Below are 22,990 nucleotides of genomic sequence, written 5' to 3' on the forward strand. Positions count from 1 at the left end.
CTCACTGAGCCAGTATTCTGTGCAACACAGTTCACACAATGCTTGCCAAACTCAGTGGAGGGCTGCTGTTTCCTCTCCTTCCTAAAGAGCAGAATGAGAAAGAGGGCCTCAAAAGCCTGCTCCATTCCCATTAGGCCTTGGTGTTCTATACTGCTTCTTTTCATGGTATTGTAAGTCCGTATTTTAAAGAAAATAATTAGCATTATTTTAACATCTCACCTCTTTTTCTTATAATGAACCAACTAAGTTTTATATGAAAGAAGGATGGATACGTGCCTCAGTTTGTGCAATATATATTTCTCTGTATCCCTGTTCCCTTGAGCTAATGATGCTGATAGAATTATGGTGACAATTATTTTTGTTTTTATTTCTTAATTGAAATATAGCTGATTTACAGTGTTTCAGGTGTATATCAAAGCGATTCAGTTTTTTTCTGATATATATGTGTGTATATATATTCCTTTTTTCCTATACATTTTAACTTCTTTTTTATTGGAATATAACTGCTTTACAATGTTGTGTTAGTTTCTGCTGTACAACGTCAGGAGTCAGCTATGTGTTACACATATCTGCTGCTGCTTTGGAGCCTGCCTCCCACACTCCCATGCCCCCTAAGTCGTCGCAGGGCAGCGAGCTGAGCTCCCTGAGCTCCCTGTGCTGCACGGCAGCTTCCTACTAGATGCTTTACACATGGTCATGTGTACATGTCCATGCTACACGCTTAATTTGTCCCCCGCTGTCCTGCCCCACCTGTGTCCACAAGTCCGTTCCGTACGTCTGCATCTTTTTTCCAGCCCATCATAGGTATATAACAGCAAGATACCAAATACAGTTCCCAACAGTAAATCCTTCTTGTTTATTTAGTGTACAGTGGCGTGTCTTTGTTAATTCCAAATTCCTAATTTATTCCCTCCGCTCCTCGTGGTGACAGTTTGACCTCAGCCTCCAGTGAACAGAAAGGTTTACCGTGAGAACTTAATCTAGCACTGACTTCTAACGTTTTACCTCCTATCGGCATAAAAGGTGACCAGTTGCACTGTACACATAAAAAATATCTGGTCTTTGCCTTTATTCTTTTGTAAAATATTTCATAGGCTGATGTTCAAAACATTCAGGAAGAGAAATTGACTTATAATGCTTGAAAGTTCATGGACCGGGGCACTCCATTAAAGCAGGGTTTGTAAGGAAAAAACACACTTTCTGTTTTTTGGCCAGCAGTTCTACTTTTGGGACATTTATTCCATACAGTGCTGTATGATAGAGACCCAGATTTATAGCTGGTGATTTCCTGAATAACAAGGCAAATAGCAAATGCCTCAGCGAAACAACTTTCATATGTTCTGCAAGGCGCAAAGTAGCACAGTGGAGTGGATGGTGTGTGTCCGGGTTTTTATGAGGTGGCATTTTTGGGAGTTGTGTGTGTGTGTGTGTGTGTGTATTTTTTGATCTCTTGCAAGACGAAATGATATTAATTGTTTTTCTTTCTGGATTTAACCTAAAATTGGAAAAATTTCACTGTTCATCCCCTTCATCCTTCTCCCAACATCCTCTCCTACCACCCTCTTCTTCTCATTATGTCACTTGAATCAGATCTTGTACTTTCATACACAGAGCTGCTTATGGAAGCTATCTCAACTCAACTCAAAAAAAAAAAAAATTGAGGAGAATATGTTTGAATGATAGAATAAAAATTCCTCTTACCTGTATTTTGTTTTCGATAAGAGATTCAGATTTTCCCTGCATAGTAAAGAGAAAGCAAGCAATACTAATAAGAGAGAGTCCTCCCCACTGGAAATGAAATTGTGGTTCTCCAACCACCTTGAAGATGCTCATCAGAAATTGCTTCACCTTTGGTTGAGGATGAGACATTCACATATTGGTGTGGAGATTCGATTATTGTTGTTCAGTCACCAAGTCATGTCTGACTCTTCACAACCCCATGGACTGCAGCACGCCAAGCTTCTCTCTCCCTCACCATCTCCCAGAGTTTGCCCAAGTTCATGTCCACTGAGTTGGTGATGCCATCCAACCATCTCATCCTCTGATACCCTCTTCTCCTGCCTTCGATCTTTCCCAGCATCAGGGTCTTTTCCAGTGAGTCAACTCTTCACATCATGTGGTCAAAGTACTGGAGTTTCAGCTTCAGCATCAGTCCTTCCAGTGAATATTCAGGGTTGATCTCCTTTAGGATGGACTGGCTGGATCTCCTCGCAGTCCAAGGGGCTCTCAAGTGTCTCCTCCAGCACCACAGTTCGAAAGCATCAGTTCTTCAGTGCTCAGCCTTCGGTATGGTCTTCATGAGGTTCGGAAGGAGTAACCCATAGAAGGAACAGGGGAGGAGCAACTGCAAGGGCAGCAGGAGATGCTGGCTCGTTCCAGTTTTCATTTCTGTGGATTTTTAGGTCAAATTTGAAGGCAGTCTTTTGATAACATATGAGGTCTTTCTAGGTTTATTTCATGTGTACATACTTGATATATTGTCTGTAAATAAATCTTGTAAATCAGTTCGTAAAGAATCCGCCTGCAATGGAGGAAACCCTGGTTTGATTCCTGGGTCGGGAAGATCAGCTGCAGAAGGGATAGGCTACCCACTCCAGTGTTCTTGGGTTTCCCTTGTGGCTCAACTGGTAAAGAATCCACCTGCCATGCGGGAGACCTGGGTTCGATCCCTGGGTTGGGAAGATCCCCTGGAGAAGGGAGCGGCTACCCACTCCGGTATGCTGGCCTGGAGAATTCCATGGACTGTATAGGCCATGGGATCACAAAGAGTCGGACCCGACTGAGCAAATTTCACTTCACTTCACTTCATTTCATATGTAAACCTTGGGCTTCCCTGGTAACTCAGCTGGTAAAGAACACACCTGCAATGCAGGAGACCCCAGTTCAATTCCTGGGTTGGGAAGATCCCCTGGAGAAAGGAACGGCTACCCACTCCAGTATTCTGACCTGGAGAATTCCATGGAGAGAGGAGACTGACAGGCTACAGTCCATGGGGTTGCAAAGAGTTGGACATGTCTGAGTGACTTTCACTTCACTTCATTAAATCTTAGATGTATAAATCATTGAGTATAATTGAGAGTTTAGATGTAATTTTTCACAGTTACAGTCACGTTGACTTTCAACAAGGGTACCAAGGAAAGTTAATTGGGTTCGATCCCTGGGCTGGGAAGATCCCCTGGAGGAGGGCATGGCAACCCACTCTAGTATACTTTCCTGGAGAATCCCGTGCACAGAGGGGCCTGGTGGGCTACAGCCCAAAGAGTCACAGAGAGTTGAACATGACTGAAGCAGCTTAGCATGCAGGCACAGAGTCTTTTCAGCACATGGTGCTGAGATAACTGGATATCCACATTCAAAAGAATGAATTTGGACTCTTACCACTCACCACATACAAAAAATAACTCAAGATGGATAAAAGATTTAAACGTAAGAGTTAAAACCATGAACGTCTTAGAAGAAAACATAGGTGAATATTTATGACACTCAGTTAAACAATGGTTTCTTAAATATGACATAAAAGTACAAGCAACTTGCTTCAAAAGACACTGTAAGAAAGCAAAAAGACAACCCATAGAATGAAGAAATATTTTCATCTTGTGTGCCTGATAAGGAATTGGTATAACAAATATATAGAGAGCTCTTATAACCCAATTTCTTTAAAAAAAAAAAAAAAAAAGGCTAAAACATGGGCAACAGACTTGAAAAGACATGTCTCTAAAGAAGATGTATAAATAGGCAATAATAAAAAGATGCTCAGAACAAGACAAGGATGACTACTCTTCCCACTTTTTTCCAACATAATATTGGAAGTCCTAGCCACAGCAGTCAAAGAAGGAAAAGAAACTAAGTTGGAAAGGAACTAAAACTGTCACTATTTGCAGATGACGTGATATTATGCACAGAAAACCCTTAAGACCAAAAAACTATTGGAACTTAAAAATGAATTCATTAAAGTTGAAGGATAGAAAATTAATCACAGAAATCTGTTACATTTCTACACACCAATAATTAGCCATTAGAAAGAGAAATAAATAAAACTATCCTATTCACAACTGTATCAAAAAGAAAAAAACAAAAAGATGCTCAACATCATCATGCTCAGATGCTCAGTTGTGTCTGACTCTTTGTGACCCCATGGACTGTAGACCACCAGGCTCCTCTGTCCACGGGACTCTCCAGGCAAGAATACTGGAGTGAGGTGCCATTTCCTCCTCCAGGGCATCTTCCCGACCCAGGAATCAAACCCGTGTCTCTTACATCTCCTGCATTGGTAGGTGGATTCTTTACCAGTAGTGCCACCTGGGAAGCCCACTCAATATCATTAGCCATCACAGAGATGAAAATCAAAACCATATTGAGATGCCACTTTGAATCTACCTAGGATGGCTATACTCAAAAAGACAGCTGAGTGGTGGCAAGGAGGAGGGGAAGTTAGAATCCTCAGTGCTGCTTTGGGAAACCGTCTGGAAGTTCCAAAGAAGATCAAACATAGACCCAGCAATTCTTCTCCTACATATATACCCAGAGAAAGGAGAAAATATGTCTGTGCAAAAACCTAAACACTAATGTTTACAGCAGCATTATTCATAGGAGCCAAAAAGTGGGAAAAAACCCAGATGTTCATAAACTGATACATATGATATATATCTATACAGTAGAATATTATTCAGCATTGGAAATGAATGCAGCGCTAATTATATCCTACATAATAGATGAACCTTGAAAGCATGCAAAAGAAGCTAGTCACAGATGGCCGTGTGTTGTAGGGTTCCATTTAAATGAAATAAACAGATCTCTAAGCAAAGAGTAGATTAATAGGTTGGAAATTTGGGAGTAAATGGGGAGTACTGTTAACTAGTTATACGGCTTCTTTTTGGAGTGATGAAAATGTTTGCTGAAAATCACTGCATGGTACAGCTTCAAAGAGTGTATGATGTGTGAATTCTCTCAGTATAAAGCTGCTATTAAAAAAAAAAAAAGCGTATTGCATAATTAGTGTCGTACAGAATTCCATTTATAATTTTAGACTCCCGGACTAAAACTCAGCTTAGAGTTTTAAGTAACCTGCTCCAGGACACCAGCTAGTGATTGGAAAGCCAGACTTCCTGAACATCAGGCCCGTCATTTTCTGTACTGTGATTATGACAGGAAGTTTAACCCCAACAGACCATAAAAATCACACTTACTGAATTTTATTGGTTTGGCTGGGTAACACTAGCTTATGTAACTGGTAAGTCACTGAGGTTGAGGTTGACAGTAGAAGTTTAATTCCTTTTCATGTAAGATTCAGTAGCATAAGGCGAGGATGAGCGGATGCAGAAGGTTCCTTCTGTAACCTACAGAGGTTACTCAGGGACCCAGGGTGTTCTTACATCTTTTCTTTCAAGGTGGCCATGGGCTTTAGCATCCTGCTTGCAGATGGGGTTAGGGGGGTGGGGGTGGGGTGGTGTTTCCCTGGTGGCTTAACTGGTAAAGAATCTGCCTACAATACAGGAAACCCTGGTTCAATTCCTGGGTTGGAAAGATTCCCTGGAGAAGGGAAAGGCTACCCCCTCCAGTGTTCTGGCCTAGAGAATGCAGGGTCACAAAGAGTCGGACGCAATTTTCACTATGTCACATCTGTATGTCTTGGGCTTCCCTGGTGGCTCAGATGGTAAAGCATCTGCCTGCAATGCAGGAGACCAGAGTTGGATCCCTGGGTTGGGAAGATTCCCTGGAGAAGGAAATGGCAACCCACTCTGGTACTCTTGCCTGGAAAATCCCATGGACAGAGGAGCCTGGTAGACTACAGACCATGGGGTTGCAAACAGTCGGACACCACCGAGCCACTTCACTTTCAGCAGATGGGGGAGGGGAAGCTCCCTGCGGGGCTTTCCTGAGGCCGCTCTCCATGTGATGCATGCCATTTCCTGTCTCATTCTGTGCTCATGACCTGGCTACTTGGCCCCACACAGATAGTACGGGGCTGGGAAATGACCACCCTGGCCAGCAGCCACCCCAGCTGTCTCCTAGCCCTGCGGTGAACCATTTGGTATCTACGCTCCAAGTTCTCTTCCCTTTGTTGTTGTTCAGTTGCTAAGTCATGTCCAAATCTTTGTGACCCCATTGCAGCATACCAGGCTTCCCTGTCCTTCGCTATCTCCCAGAGTTTGCTCAGACTCATGTCCATTGAGTTGATGACGTCATCCAAACATCTCATCCTCTGCCACCCCCTTCTCCTGCCCTCAATCTTTCCCAGCATCAGGGTCTTTTCCAGTGTGTCAGCTCTTCATCAGGTAGCCAAAATAGGGGAGCTTCAGCTTCAGCATCAGTCCTTCCAATGAATATTTAGAATTGATTTCCTTTAGCATTGACTGATTTGATCTCCTTGCTGTCCAAGAGATTCTCAAGAGTCTTCTCCAACAACACAGTTTGAAGGCATCAGTTCTTAGGCACTCAACCTACTTTATGGTCCAGCTCTCACAGCCATACATGACTACTAGAAAAACCATAGCTTTGGCTATACAAACCTTTGTCAGCAAAGTGATGTCTCTGCTTTTCAATATGCTGTCTAGGTTTGTCACAGCTTTTCTTCCAAGGAGCAAGCATTCTTTTAATTTTGCTTTAGATTAACATCTGCAAATGGTTATCCATAGCACCTTTCCTTATGAGATAGGCACAAGGATTAAATGATAATCCACATATAGTATTAAATCCAGATTCTAGAATAAAATGTGTTAAGTTGCTTCAGTCATGTCTGACTCTGTATGACGCTATGGACTATAGCCCACCGGGCTCCTCTGTCTATGGGGTTCTCTAGGCAAGAATACTGGAGTGGATTGCCATGCCCTTCTCCAGGTGATCTTGCTGACCCAGGAAGCAAACTGGCATTTCTTACATCTAACCTGCATTCGCAGGCAGGTTCTTTACCACTAGCACCACCTGGGAAGCCCTCTAGAATGAAATAGTGCTCAATAAACACTAGTTACCATTGATGGTAACAGCATCTTCTTCAGAATTTCAAGGTAGTGAAATATTAATGTCTAATGTTACAAAAAATGCTACATTTACAAGTCATTGGCAATATCCTAAAAGATTTTATGCTGTAACTGTGATGCTTGGAAAACTCTTAAGCAGTCAGAATCTTTCACTTAATAACAATCTGTTGAATACACACTATCTATAAACTCATTTGACTGCGTGGATCACAATAAACTGTGGAAAATTCTGAAAGAGATGGGAATACCAGACTACCTGATCTGCCTCTTGAGAAACCTGTATGTAGGTCAGGAAGCAACAGTTAAAACTGGACATGGAACAACAGACTGGTTCCAAATAGGAAAAGGAGTACGCCAAGGCTGTATATTGTCACCCTGTTTATTTAACTTATATGCAGAGTACATCATGAGAAACGCTGGGCTGGAAGAAGCACAAGTTAGAATCAAGATTGTTGGGAGAAATATCAATAACCTCATATATGCAGATGACACCACCCTTATGGCAGAAGGTGAAGAAGAACTAAACAGCCTCTTGATGAAAGTGAAAGAGGAGAGTGAAAAAGTTGGCTTAAAACTCAACATTCAGAAAACTAAGATCATGGCATCTGGTCCCATCACTTCATGGCAAATAGATGGGGAAACAGTGGAAACAGTGGCTGACTCTATTTTTGGGGGCTCCAAAATCACTGCAGATGGTGATTGCAGCCATGAAATTAAAAGACACTTTCTCCTTGGAAGGAAAGTTATGACCAACCTAGACAGCATATTAAAAAGCAGAGACATTACTTTGTCAACAAAGGTCTGTCTAATCAAGGCTGTGGTTTTTCCTGTGGTCATGTATGGATGTGAGAGTTGGACTATAAAGAAAGCTGAGCACCGAAGAATTGATGCTTTTGAACTGTGGTGTTGGAGAAGACTTGAGAGTCCCTTGGACGGCAAAGAGATCCAACCAGTCCATCCTAAAGGAGATCAGTCCTGAGTGTTCATTGGAAGGACTGATGTTGAAGCTGAAATTCCAATACACTGGCCACCTGATGCAAAGAGCTGACTCATTGGAAAAGACCCTGATGCTGGGAAAGATTGAGGGCAGGAGGAGAAGGGGACGACAGAGGATGAGATGGTTGGATGGCATCATCAACTCGATGGACATGGGTTTGGATGGACTCCGGGAGTTGGTGATGGACAGGGAGGCCTGGCGTGCTGTGGTTCATGAGGTCGCAAAGAGTCGGACACAACTGAGTGACTGAACTGAACTGAACTGATAAACACATTTTCAGTATAGTGGGATCACAAAAAGAAAAGATGGCTTTTGCCTTTGAGCACTTCATGTTGTGGTAAGCATTAGCAATAGCTCCACTTTAAATAGGAAATAGTTAACCTAAGTTTTTGGAATAATTTGTTTTTTCAGCCATCTGCACATATATTCTAACACAGACAAATATTAATGTGATTATCTTTTTTAAAAAGTAAACCCAATTCTAAAATAGGTCAAAGTTGCTTTTATTTTAGCTTTCTACTTCTTGGTCTCAAATGTTGGTTTATCACCTCCCTCTCCTGCTATAAATTGTCAGTTTACCTCTCCCCGACCCTTCACAATCTACCCCTCAGTGATGAAATTATTATACAGCAGTTATATATTGCTGTGCAAAAAGCCAATTTTGTAAATTTTTTCAAGATAATTATTTGAAAACAGGTTTGTTTTCCTGTGAAAGAGCATGATGCTGTAGTTTGTAGTTAGATTAGAAACTTGGTCTAGGGCAGTGGCTTTTAATTTGCCCACTTTTTTTTTTAATCAAAAAGACAACATTGTTATTGATTTCTCACAGTTTTAAAAATTCATCAAGCCTATGGTACTCTTACATTCATTTGAAGCAAGACCCGTATAACCAAATCATCCTTATTCACCTTGTGTGTGTTATGTGAAAGTAAATTTCGCATCTCATGTTACTATGGAAAGTTCCTTGTTCTTCCACGTTTTCCCAGTCCCCCTAGGATGTTAGAGCTGCAGGAGGCTTAACATCCTGTCCTTCTCATCTGCCCCTTCAACAGAGGAGAACACGGAGGCCCAGGGAGGTCAGGGGACATGCCTGGGGCCACAGTGGATGTGGGGCTGCCTCCTGGTACAGAGAGGTCCCTCCACGTGAAGCCCCTCTCCCTGGCTGGGAATATCCCCTTTCCTTTGACCCCCCTCCCCACTTTCTAAGCTGTCACCACATCTTGTTACATTCCTTTGAAATGCCTCTTGCTTTCCACCCTTCCCGTTTCTTCCTGTCTCATCCAGTCCCTCACCTCCTTGCATTGGGAAAGGTGAGTGCTTTGTCTTTGGGGCCTCCATTATACCAGATTGAATTTTCTCTAAATACCACTGTCAGCCTGTCCCTCCTCTGCTGTGAGTCTGCCAAGAGCTTCCTGCTTCCTGTAGCGGCAAATGTCACCGCTTCTCTTACAGCAGCTCCTGCTCTCCCTGTGTATGCTCAGCTTGCTTCCTTTCTCCCCATGCACCCTAGGACCCTGGGTCTTCTCTGGGTTTGTTCCATGCCTCAGCCATGTTTCCTTCGTGATTCTAGTATGTCCTGCCCCCCAGCTCCCAGTGTGCCCCTGCCTTGCCTTTCCAAATCCTCCCTTTCCAGCTGAATCCAGATCCCACCACCTTGTCATTTTTCCCTGCTTCTCCACTGAGCCCAGTGCCCCCTGCCCCCACACTATTCCCCAATTTTTTCTTGTTAGGTACTAATAGTTGTATTGGGCATCATAGCCTGTCTTACATGGCTCTCTGATTTTTTCTTACACTTGTGTTGCCTTCCCGGTTTTGTTAAATGCTCTTTGAAGGCAGGGCTTATATTTATGTTTTTTCTCATCAGTTCGGTTCAGTCTCTCAGTTGTGTCTGACTCTTTGTGACCCCATGGACTGCAGTACCCCAGGCTTCCCTGTCCATCACGAATTCCCGGAGCCTACTCAAACTCATGTCCATCGAGTCGGTGATGCCATCCAACCATCTCATCCTCTGTCACCCCCTTCTCCTTCCTGACTTCAATCTTTCCCAGCATCAGGGTCTTTTCCAATGAGGCAGTTCTTCACATCAGGTGGCCAAAGTATGGGAGCTGAAGCTGAAGTCCTTACAATGAATATTCAGGACTGATTTCCTTTAAGATTGACTGGTTGGACCTCCTTGCAGTCCAAGGGACTCTCAAGAGTTTTCTCCAACACTACAGTTGAAAAGTATCAATTCTTTGGCGCTCAGCTTTCTTTATAGTCCAACTCTCACATCCACACATGACTACTGGAAAAACCATAGCTTTGACTAGATGGACTTTGTTGGCAAAGTAATGTCTTTGGTTTTTAATATGCTGTCCATGTTTGTCATAGCTTTTCTCAGTTCTGTTCAGTCTCTTAGTCGTGTCCGACTCTTTGCGACCCCATGGACTATAGCCCACCACGCTCCTCTGTCCGTGGGATTTCCCAGGCAAGGATATTAGAACGGGTTGCCATTTCCTTCTCTAACTCCATATTTCACATTGCCTAAACAAGTGGTCAATAAATACTCCTTGCTTATTAGGGACTCTTTGAGCTTCTAAAAAGTGTTGGCCAGAGCTACAGGCACTTGAGACATTTTACAGTGTTCACTGCCTGGATCCAGATCTGTTGTTATTAGTGCAGAGCAGCCCTCTCCTCCCTGCCAAGTGTGATGGAGTCAGTGCTGCTGTGTTACTGGTCTTCTGAGGGGCCTCGCTGTATAGGTGTGGGGCTCACACTCAAGTTGCTGATGTGGTGGTGGGTTTGTGGCAGAGAGGTGAGGGCTTGCACCCCCGGTTCTTGGGTCTTACAGTAGGGAAGAGTTCCTCAAGCACGGGGAGGAAGCACAGTATCCTGTGAGCTCTGGCAGACTCTCTGCACCCCGGTGTAAAATGTGAACTGGCCTGGCCTTCCTCCAACTGTGTGCCTTTGAGCCAGTAATGACCTTGGTGCTCTCTTTTCTACGATACTGGCAGAGTGTCCTAAGATTGAATCTGATCTTTTCCTGAACAACTTCCTCAGTACCCAGAAAATAGCTTCCCCAAAAGGTAAGTGTGTTGTAGTAAGCTCCTGGCATTGGAAAAACGAATGTGTCTTATTTAAGGAAGACTGTGTCTGCTTTCTGGATTTCGATCTCCCTTTTCTGGGCCTTCCTGCCTCTCCTGGTAGTCATTTCCAGACTAAGCAACTGCAGATTTTACCGCACCTTAGACTACACTCTCCCCACGGCATAACCCCTACAAAAATGTCCTCCACTAAGGCTCGTAAACTGGGAACTGCTTTTTCTGTAATGTCAGCAAGACTCATTCCACCCATACAAGCACAGATTGGCCTTTTTCCTCTTTAAGAGACTTGGCAGAGACTCAGATAAAGGTGAAGTCAACAAACTCTGGCGCCGGAGTGAGTTTAGTGCCTCTGGGCTTATCAACCCCTTGTTCCTCTCCTGTTCTGAATCCTTGTTCCATCCAGAAGCTTCTCTCTTCCTGTCCATGACGATAAAGATGTTTCAGATCCCACCCCCTTTGTTAATGCCCCTGCCACTGATAGTAAGACACCACATCTCTTCATTTATAGAAAGATACCAAACTGGATTCACTTTAAGGTTTTTTTTTTGCTCTCTCTTAATCTCTCTAGGTGGATGGAAGTCTGCTTAGTTGAAGAATTGCCACCAACCACTGAACTGGAAGAAGGACTCCGGAACGGAGTTTACCTTGCAAAGTTAGCCAAATTCTTTGCCCCCAAAATGGTATCGGAGAAAAAGATCTATGATGTGGAACAAACACGCTATAAGGTAACTGAAATCTAATTGGTTTGGGCCTCTGGCTCAAAGTGAAAGTTGAGTCTTTGCCTTCCTTCCCTTTCTTTAGTGTTTCTATCAGGATTTTGTGGGAGGTAGGGGTATGGGGAAGGGGAATGTCCTTGGTCTTTGAAGCCTGTTAATAATCATTCTTGAGGTGGCAGCAGTTTTGAAAGCAAAGCCCTTTTCTGTTTCTAGGATGAGGCCAAGAGACCTCTGATTTGTGGGGCTTCCAACTCCCAATCCCCATTATTCCTTCATGGAGGTCATGTCATTAGTACCAGTAAATATAAAAGTGGGGGCTCTCTACCCCTCCTCTCTTCACCACCAACACGGTTTATTACTCCCCTTATTCTCATCAAGAAGTAAAGTACCCAGCAGAGACTTGAACTTGTAGCCCTAAAGAGTTAGAGCCAAGGTGATTAAAAAAGAAAAAAAGTACTAATATTGACGAGTCAGAAACTCCTTTCCATTTGATGTTTAAAACAAAAGAGACTAACCTTTTTGTATGCAGCTAGTTTTATGAATTATTTCATAGGTAATTTGAGAAGGAATATAGGGAGGAAAATCAAACCAATATAAACACCAATCTTAATCAAAATAAACAACCAATCAATATAAACACTGTATTCAAAAAATGTGTGTGTTTTATGGATATAATGTTTAAGTATTTTCAGGTAAGGTGATACATCTATGATTTGCTTCAAAATAACTGGGAAGAGGGTTAACAGATGATTCAAGACCAGCCATGAGTTTGTAATTGTTGAGATTAGATGATGGGTACAAATGAGTTCTTTATACTATTCTGTCTACTTTTTTATGTTTGAAAATTTCCATTAAAAAGTAAAGAAGGAAAAAGTAAGCACCAACCTAAAAGACACCTTGATTATATGTGTCTTCAAAAAGCAATTTTTAAATGTGTGCTGTTCTCTTCTAGAATGTGAGATCTCTTCTCCATTTTGGGTCAGGGTTTCTAAAGCTTCTTTGAAACTTGATTTTTTTTTTTTTTTCCCTCAATATTTTGTGTTTGGTTTTGTTATATCAGTATTTTTTATCTGCAGATCTTCAAGTGTTTTTAAAAGTTATTTCTCTTAAAATTTCAAGGATAACATTAAGTACAATTGAAAATAGAATAATTTTCCATTTAATGTATGAGTCACACTACCCTTCAGTTGTAATTGAGACAAAATTTATCTTTAAAATATGTATATTGAATTCAGAGCAAATGTCTGAGTAATGATTTAGGCTAACAGACAAGATGAATTGACATCTTTTTTGACAAGTCTCTCTTCATCATCTAATCTAAAAGGGAATGGAGCAAAAGTCTCTGCCTTGAATAATGCTATGATAAAATATGTTTGCATATGTTAAAATAAGTTTATTAAGTCATGTGTTTATTAACTCTAGATGTTTCTCCCTAGAGTGAGTTTCCAGCCTTTTAGAAGACTTAAGCAAAACAAATGATTTAGCCAGCCAAAATTAAAGTTTCTTTTTTTAATTTTAAGGAATATTTTCAAAGTTCAGAAAAAAATTATTTGTATCCACTGTGTCACAAAATAAATTAACATTTGTCCACATTTTAGAATATGATCTTTCTTTTATTTTCATTGCTTCTGTGATGGTTGTTATCAAGACCTAGACCTATTATAATGGCCATGTAGATTTGATGATACAGATTTGATGATAAAGTGTCATGGGCTCCAACCTCCCCTGGAAAGGGGCTGTGGGTGTTTTGTTTTGTTTTGTTTTGATTGGGAGAATCAGGCCGCAAAGACAGACCTTTAGTGAAAGTGAGCCTTAGAGCTGCAGGTGGGCTAATTCCCCTCCTGGCACATTTTACGCCTTGAATATAGGTGTCTCTTTCCAGTTCAGCTCTGGACCCCTCATGGCAACTTAAACAGGTACCATTGCCTCCTGACATCAGAGGTCCTATTATTTGAATCCATAGCAACTTCTCTTTGGGATGGGGATGGGGGAAATATTTCCAATCTCTTGTTACAAAATAAAATTCCTGGGGCACCTGGACACGTGCTGATGTCCCTGAGCAAACCATCGTGACAGAAGGAAGTGGTCTGTGTTACTGTCCCCCATGCCATCAGGCCCCAAGTGGGATGCACAGAAGAAAAGATGTTAGGAGAGGTGTGGAAAGATGGGCGGTGGCAGATGGAGGGGAGTTGATGCCAGCTGTGACGTGGGAGAATCATGGGACAAAGGGAAACTACCCCTCTGTGTTCTTTTTTTTTCCTTGTATTAAATCCCTGAATATGACCTTGAATGGGAATTGTTAGTGATTTGCTGTGTCATCGTAAATTTTTATTTTAAGGCTATTTTGTTTCTTCTGCAAAAATGAAAGGAGACAGATATTAGTGGGCAGGAGACAGCTTCCTGTTCATGTGTTTTTCGGATCTAAAGCTTGTCACATGGTCCTCTTCAAGGAGCCTTAAATCACGGGACGGCGGCAAAGATGCTGAAACGCAGAGGAACACTCACTAACCTCGGCCTGTCTCTTGATGGGCCATCTGGAAACCATGAGTTCAGCGAGCCTGAATGCTCTGCAGGGTCTGCTGGGCTGTGGCCGTAAAATATGGCCCACCTGTTGGGCCAGGTGTCCCTGAGCAAAAGCTCTGCCCCGAATCACAGGGCCTTGGCCGGGGTGCTCTTGGCTTTGAGCAAAGCAGCGGGCTCTTCCATGCAGCCCTGTCCTCTTTGTCGCCAGCTTGTTGTCTACGCCTCTGCCCCTTCTTAATTTAGGGTTTGGAAGTCATTCTGGGTATTGAGTTGAACCTTCCAGGGAAGAGTGTCCTTGCCCTGAACATCTCCTCCTGCCCCTCCAGGCTGAGTTGCATGGTCCCGCCATGCACATGTGGACACACCACCCGTGCTGTAGTAACTATTTTGTCCTGAAGGCAGGAGCGGTGTGTGTCTCACTGTGTCCTCGGTGAATAGTTCGGGTTCCGGCCCAAATAGCTGTTGGGTAAAGGAATGAATGAGAATTTTTTATTTTTTAGAGATTTTTTTTTTAACGTGGGCCATTTTAAAAGTCTTTTATTGAATTTGTTAAAATATTGCTTCTGTTTTATGTTTTGGTTTTTTGGCCATGAGGTATGTGGGATCTTACCTCCCCAGCCAGGGGTTGAAACCTCACCCCCTGCATTGGAAAGCCAAGTCTTAACCACTGGAGTGCTGGGGAAGTCCCAACTAGTACTTTCTAGTAAGCCAAAGGGCTCCATTTCTTGTCTTCTGTGCTTTATTCAATCCTTTATTCAATACTTGCTGAAGCTCCTCCTCCAAGTGTGACGCTCAGACTTCCTGTGGTCCCCCACGATGGGTGTGTGTAAAAATGTGAACTTTTGGGCCCTCCCCCAGAATCTTAGCCAGGGGCCCAGGAAGCTCCATTCTTAATTATCACCTCAGGTGATTCTTTTCTTATGTACTACTAAGGTTTGAGAATCACTGCTCTAACAGGCAGATACATTAATATAATAAGATTTAATGAAGTTAGAGGGAAAGAAGATAAAGCTGTACTAAGATAGAAATACGTAAAGGGTAGAACTCATTTATCCATGCAATCCTCATCCATACCTACCAGGTACCAGCCACTGATCTGGGCACCAAAGACAATGCAGAACCAAGAAGACATGATTTTCATGCTGCTCACAGTTGGAGAGACAGTCTGTGAGGAAAAGAGACAGTCGTTAATTGTGATTAGTGTATTAAGGAAGAGATTAAAGCCAGTTGTTGACAGACAGCCATGCACTTTGCTGAGGAAATGTTCTTACATGGAGTCTGGAAGGAGGAGGGGAAACTCATCCATGAAAGCTAAGGGTAGGGAGTGGGGAGGGTGGTCCAGACGAGGGGCTCAAGGACGAAAAGCGCCTGGCCAGGTTGAGTGGCTGGAAGGCTAGGTGAGGGACAGAGGCGAGAAATGGGGCCAGGAGAGAAGCAGAGAAATCGCTCAGTCCCTCCTGGAGGACCTCGCATGGGGCGCCTCCATCGTAAGTACAGGGGAGCTGTTTCAGTGTTGACAGGGGCACCGGGGGACAGTCTGTGCTTCACAAAGACTGCTCTGCTGCTGTGTGGAGGGAAGAGGAACTCAAGGGCAGGGTGCGATGAGAGGATCCCTCAGCCCAGGTGACCGATGACCGTTGCCTGCAGACAGGAAGTAAGAGGATTCGAGACGGGAAATGAAGGGTGAATCCTGGAGAAGGACTGGAAATGGGCGGAGCGACTGAAGAGAAGACAGCTAGGTGGATGGTGGGCGGTAACTGAGTAGAGTGTGGTCAGTTCTAAAGGGGGTTGGACTGACACGGATGCCAGAAAGGTTTCCGTGGTGGGGCAGCCACCTAGGATGACCAAGAGAAAGGAGTGGAAGAAGAAGGGGGCGTTCCTTGGAGAGAATTCAGTCTGATAAGCCACACAGCAGTATCATTCTGGACAGTGCATTGACAGCTGTCCAGATTTGTAACAAATGCTCATTGAATGTTTAGGTGAGCCTTAGACAGGGAAAGCATACACAGTGGTCAGGAGTATGAGCTGCAGAACCAAAACACTTCAGAATCTGGCTTCACCACTGACTTTGACTCGGCGAGCTTCAGCTTCCTGAGATGAAAGTGGGAAAATACTAACAGCATCAACCTTGTAGAGAAATTGGGAGGAACAAATGTGATCATCTATGCCAGGCGCTCAGCCCAGTGCCCGCCTGATAGAGGTGAGCACCCTGTAACTGCTACAGACGGTGTTTGCTCTGAGGCTCCGTGAGCAGTAAATTGACCAGAATATTTGGACTAGGAGTCAGGGAATTCTGCAACCTGATCTTGACCCTGAGTTCGACAAGTTAGGTCAACTCGAATGTCTTAAATACTTGGGCCCTCAGTTTCTTCCTGTATAAAATGAGCAAATTAGAATAATTACTGGTTTCAAACTACTTCATAGTTCTGAATTGCCTTGATCCTAATATATAAGAAGTTACCATCCACAGAAGGCTTACATAATACCTCATCTATTCAATTTAAACTGCAGTAATCTTGTTTGCTGGTGCTATAGTAGCTCAGCAATAGAAAATCAGCATGTCCTTTCTAGTCTAATACCTGAAAGAAATTAGGTAGACCAACCATAACAACCCTTGACTAAGTATGACTATAGATGTAGCACCTAGTCTAACATATTAATGTTAGTGTGGGACTGCTGAAAAGACAAACTATAAATGTTTATAATGGACTAAGTTTATTTGGAGCCTCTTTAGAAGACCTTTTTTGGTTCTAACTGAAGTAAATCTATAGATTGAAGATGTTAATATAGTTCACTCACTGAAGCTTACTTCTAAAATTTGCAGATAGGGAGCATAGGGTTCTGAAGTCAGCATTCCTCAGGTGTTTAAAGTGGGTGAAGGATTTGAAACCTGTCATGTCATTTTCTATAGAAATATGACCAAGATAACCACCCTTTCCTTCAGTGCCTCTTACATGAAGCACTGAACTTTTTTTGACCTTAAAGGTGAATAAAGTTTAAAGCCCAGTCTCATAGCGTAATAATTACCATAACCAACATTTATTGCATTCTTAGGTGTACTTTACAACTGAGTGTTCCATGTATAATCTCATGAAATTCCTCAACCCAAAGAAACATACCATTCCCATTTTGTGGCTGAGGAACCAAGGTTCAAAGACACTTGGAACTTTCCTGAGGTTACCTAACTAATGACACCACTAAATGGATGGGATGTTTTTATTGCATAATTTGGATTGTTCAAGGCTATCAACCAAAGATTCTCAGAAACCAACCTAGGGTCAAACAAAACTATATTTATTTAAACTCAGAAAAAAGGCCAAGAAAAAAGGCATACCCATGGAGCTGTAAGAAAGAGGAAATAGGAGTTTAGTAGAGATTTGAACTTGTACTGAGCGATTCTAATAAGGATTTAGGAAGCAAGAACCAGTTATCTTTGGGGTGTTACCAGGAAAGTGAAAGTGAAGTCACTCAGTCTTGTCTGACTCTTTGCGACCCCATGGACTGTAGCCTGCCAGACTCCTCTGTCCGTGGGATTCTCCAGGCAAGAATACTGGAGTGGGTTGCCATCTCCTTCTCCAGGGGATCTTCCCAACCCAGGGATCAAACTCCAGTCTCCCACATTGCAAGCAGACTCTTTACCATCTGAGCCACCAGGGAAGTCTAAAATGTGAAAGTCGCTCAGTCGTGTCTGACTCTTTGTGACCCCATGGTCTATACAGTCCATGAAATTCTCCAGGCCAGAATACTGGAGTGGGTAGCCTTTCCCTTCTGCAAGAGATCTTCCCAATCCAGGGATTGAACCCAGGTCGCCCGCATTGCAAGCGGATTCTTTACCAGCTGAGCCACCAGGGAAGCCCAAGAATACTGGAGTGGGTAGCCCATCCCTTCTCCAGCGGATCTTCCCAACCCAGGAATCGAACCAGGGTCTCCCACATTGCAGGTGGATTCTTTACCAGCTGAGCCACCAGGGAAGCCCAAGAATACTAGAGTGGGTAGTTCATACCTTCTCCAGCAGATCTTCCCGACATAGGAATCGAACTGGTATCTCCTGCATTGCAGGCAGATTCTTTACCAACTGAGCCACCAGGGAAGCCCAATACTAATGGTGTTATCAGCAAGTAGGATCAATTTGGTGTCTTAATTTTTAGGAGGTGAGAATATTCACTGGGGGCCATAGTCAAGAAATAAGTCACCCGTCTTATTTGGAAGAGGACTGTGTTAGTCACTTTATGGTGTTGAGGGTCCTCAGCCCTGACATGATTGAGGATTGTCTCCATTTTGGCCTCCATGTTCACAGAGTGGCCGTGTCTGAGAACCGTTTGTGTTCTGCAAACATTGCTGATGCCGAGTTAGCCTCAGACACTGCCTCATGGCTGTGAACTCTCTCCCTATGCTTTTCCTCTCTTCGCATGCCCTTCCCCCTCTCTCTCTTCCCCTCCCCACCTTTTCCTTTCTTCTCTGCATGCCCTTCAGATCCTATCCCCTCCTTCTAGTTATTTCACAGTGGTTAGCTAATTTCTTTCCTCTGAAGAGTAATCCCCTGGTCATCAGGTCCTGTGCTCTGCCCTTGGCGGGTTATGGCATGGGGAAGGTGTTCAGATCCACAGAGATTTCATCTTGAATCCCAGCTCAGCCCCTCAACAGATGTTTGACTTTAGGCAAATCACTTCATCTTTGTTGCCTAGGGTTCCTCATCTCTCAAAAAGATGGGAATAATAACTACTCTGCAGAGTATTTGGAAAATTAGAGATAATTTATGTAAAGTGCTTGACACACACAGTCCAATCTCAGTAAATAATGGCCACTATCAAAAACATATAAATATTTGCAAAATTTTAATTTTCTTATGCTTTATAATTTCTAACAGCAAGAAAAATAGTTTTTGTTAAATCAACCATTAGATTGTAGAAGCTCACAGAATATGGGAAGAGCTAGACTTTGTGAATGTGATAATACACCATTGGGAGTTAATTATGATGAAACTTGCTGTAGTTACTTTTCCTTTTATTCAAAGTGAAAAATATGATATATAACATTATGGTATACATTTAACTAATGAAATATATGATTATTTTAAAGCTGTCAGCAGTATATACCTGATAAAACTTCATAAGATAGCAGCAAGAATATTTTATTTATAGACTGTATAGACAATAATGGCTGGCTAATTAGAACTGTAGGAATGGAAAATGGAGCCTTTTATTATATGGGTAGAAAAAGGTCTTGTAAAATATTTCCACTGAAAGTTTGCTTATTGTACAAGGCCAAGGTTAGCATTAAATTATAGAAGGAATAAATACTAAAATTAGCTCTGAATCATGGAGTGTTTTTTTGTTTTCATCTTTGTATTTTTCTATATTTTCCAGTTTTTTTTTTTTTAAACAGAAATCATATTACAGTTGTGATCTGGCAGAACCAGAAACCACACACAAAAAAAGACATCTAGTCTTGTAAAAAATCCTTTTTTTCCAGAAGTTACTATTGCCCTCAACCTTGGTTGCCACAGTCTTGACACTGAGTGTGTGTGTGTGTGTGGGCACACACATGTGCTCATGCATGTGCACACGTCTCATAAAACACCCTTAGGCGTGCTAGACAGTAAATGGTCTTTGGGAGTCTAGTTCAGAATTGCCTCAAACGTGTGAATCTGGGCACTGGACTGGTCCGTCCCAAATGGTTGGAGTGTTGCTGAGAAAGTCTCATCTCCTTTACGGGTTGCTTTATGTGAGTGTTCATGGCACTGTTCTAGGAGAAACAGAATTGAAAGCGTCCTGCTAATGGAAGCAGTGGCCACTTTCTTACCTCCTTTTTGTGTGCTCCCCTCTTTTCCGCCCCATCAGAAGTCGGGCCTTCACTTTCGGCACACAGATAACACCGTGCAGTGGTTAAGAGCCATGGAGTCCATCGGTCTACCCAAGGTAAGCTTGGACTGGGAAGACAGCAGGGCTGGCACGGACACCTCACTGTGGGAGGGGGTTCGCAGAATGGGGTATCTTAACGCTGCAGATGCCCTCATTGCCTCGGGAGTGAGAAATGTGAGAACTAAACAAATACATGGAAAAGCACGCGTAAAGTAACGTATGGCAAGAGTTCAGGTTGGGAGCAGCTAGGTAAAGTTAAGCAAGGTCAGAACAGCTTTACCTGGTAGATAATTAATTTAGAAGCGCCATCTCCCTCTTTTGTATTGCTATTTATACCTAAGATTCCAAGTCTCTTTGCATCGCTATATATTGTATCATTATAAATTTAAGTAAATATTATTATAAATTATAGTATCAAGTTTAATGGCTAGCGAGTCAGAGCTCTTGCTCCTAAAATAGATCTCCCAAATAAAACTCATTCTGCAAATATTCAGAACTTGTTAAATTCAAAGAGCAGATGCCCTTATACCTGTGAGACAGATTAGACAAGTAGAGGAGATGAGAAAATAATTACATGCGATAGAAATTGTAGAGCTATTTCTTAAACTTCTGATTTTGAAATAATTTTACCACCACAGGAAGTTGTGAAAATAGTACATCTTTGTGTAAACTTCATTCAGGTTCCCCTCATGGTGACATCTCATAACTGTAGTACAGAATTAAATTGGCGTTGGCGTATGAATGTTAACTAGACTCAGACTTTGTTCAGTGTTCACCAGTGAGCATTCATGTGTGTGTGTGTGTGTGTGTGTGCGCGTGTGGGTGTAGTTCAATCCATGAACAGACTTCTGTGACCTCTACCAGAATCAAGATACAGATGCTGCAGAGAGGCTGGCCTCTACATCACGCCCCTTCTCCAGCGCTGTCCCCTGGCAGGCCCCTAATCTGTTCTCGTCTCTATAGTTTTGTCATTTTGAGAATGTTATAGAAATGGAATCATACAGTAGGTAACCTTTTGAGACTGACTTTTTCACTAAGCATAATGCCCTTGCCATCCGTAAGGTTTCCATGTGTATCAGTAGCTCCTCTTTTTGAACTGCTTACTCAGCTATTTTAAAGAAATTATTTAAAAATGGTCCAGCAAAGGGATAGGCTACTGACTTATTTAGGCCTGTGTTGTTTTTAGTATTAATCCAGGTTTGCAATTAAAAACACCCCCACAATAAAAACAAAGAATTCCTTATGAATGCCTATTTTTAATACATTTGTGCCAATACCTGTTTTAACTCAGTTCATTTTATCTTGCAATGGTCAATGTTGATCTATTTTATTTTGCCATTTTTAATTAAACTACTTTTCCCTCTCCTAAAATGTTGAGAACATTGAATGCTATTCCTTTCTGGGAAGTGGTTATCATACAGAATTCATATTTCTAAATTGTGATTTAGTAAGTATTAGCAGAGTGTTGAGTGGTAACCAGATTAAAAAAGAAAGAAATTCAAATGCCGTTTTTCTGTATGAGGCTGTATATGTTAGTTAGGATAATTTTATTATGTTTGAAAGATTTGATTTAAACCTTCTCAAGTTGTGTGTGTGTTGGCCACATTTATTTTGATTTTAAGCCAAACAAGTGATCCATGCAACAGATTCTATTTTAATCCTGATGTTTATTATGAAATCAGTGAAATATTACATTGCAGTAATGAGAAGCCAACAGCATACTGAATTGACTTAGATGTATTAATAAATTCCTTCATGCATCAATATGAGCTGCCCACTCTGTGCTCAGCTTCATGTTACACACTGGGGTTTCAATGCTGAAGAAAATGGTGAACTATAAGTTGATCCCATCTCCTTGATAAAGGAAGACATATTCATAATGGTTTTCCAAGAGAGATACCAGTATAAAAGTTTCTTGTTTAAAGAAGAGGGGAAGTTACAGTTGTCCTCTGCTTACCTGGTGGAACTTTTAAACCTGGTCATATTCTAAATGGGGAATCCTCTTCCCATTGATACTTTAACAGCAAATGTATTAAAGGAAACTTAGAAAGACCTTTGAAATTTCATAGACTATAGATATTTCTTGAAGCACTCAGTGACTGTACATTTTATAGTTCAAGAAACTTTGCTTTTCTCTTGGCTTCTTTCAGTGTCCAATAGAAAGTGTGCTTGAGTGTCAAGTTCTACCATATGGTATGCAATTTTAGTTTTTATGTCAAATTTTATAAAATATTTACCAAAAGCAAGTAATGCCAATATGCTTCTCTTAGGAGCTTCAATCCTAATTATTCATTTTTGGTGCCATATTCTGAAATCTGTTTCTTATTAGGTTTTTAGTTTCAAGCTCAAAAAGCATATCAAGGTGCATTAAAAGTTTTAGTGTTCAGATTTTTCAATCTACTACCTCCATTCATAGATGGTTATCCAAAAGAAGTAATCAGGTGCACAGAAAAAGCAGGGATGTTTATTGTAGTGACTATAATAGGGACAAATTTGGGGGAAAAAACGTTCAACCATGGAGAACTGGTTAAATTATGGTTCAAAAATATGAAGGAATCCTATGGATCTACTAGAAGTAATGTTCTTATAGACTAATGAAGGGAATGGAAAAAATCATGCTCTGTCAAGTGTTTTAAACAGGCTTATAATACTTGCAATTTGGTTTTCAAATACCCACATGCTGCTAAGTCGCTTCAGTCGTGTCCGACTCTGTGCGGCCCCATAGACGGCAGCCCACCGGGCTCCCCCGTCCCTGGGATTCTCCAGGCAAGAACACTGGAGTGGGTTGCCATGTCCTTCTCCAATGCATGAAAGTGAAAAGTGAAAGTGCTGT

General features: G+C 42.1%; 1 protein-coding gene across 1 annotated transcript in view; it reads left to right on the forward strand.

Annotated features, from left to right (window-relative positions):
* IQGAP2 (IQ motif containing GTPase activating protein 2) overlaps positions 1-22,990 on the forward strand; it is a 330,456-nt gene that overhangs the window by 171,790 nt on the left and 135,676 nt on the right. The window contains exons 3-4 of the mRNA XM_010847615.1: positions 11,626-11,782; positions 20,137-20,214. Of these exons, the coding sequence (XP_010845917.1) occupies positions 11,626-11,782; positions 20,137-20,214 (235 nt within the window). The remainder of the gene's footprint in view (positions 1-11,625; positions 11,783-20,136; positions 20,215-22,990) is intronic.

The sequence above is a fragment of the Bison bison genome, unplaced genomic scaffold, assembly GCF_000754665.1.
Source record: "Bison bison bison isolate TAMUID 2011002044 unplaced genomic scaffold, Bison_UMD1.0 scf7180017864252, whole genome shotgun sequence".
Classification (NCBI taxonomy): domain Eukaryota; kingdom Metazoa; phylum Chordata; class Mammalia; order Artiodactyla; family Bovidae; genus Bison; species Bison bison.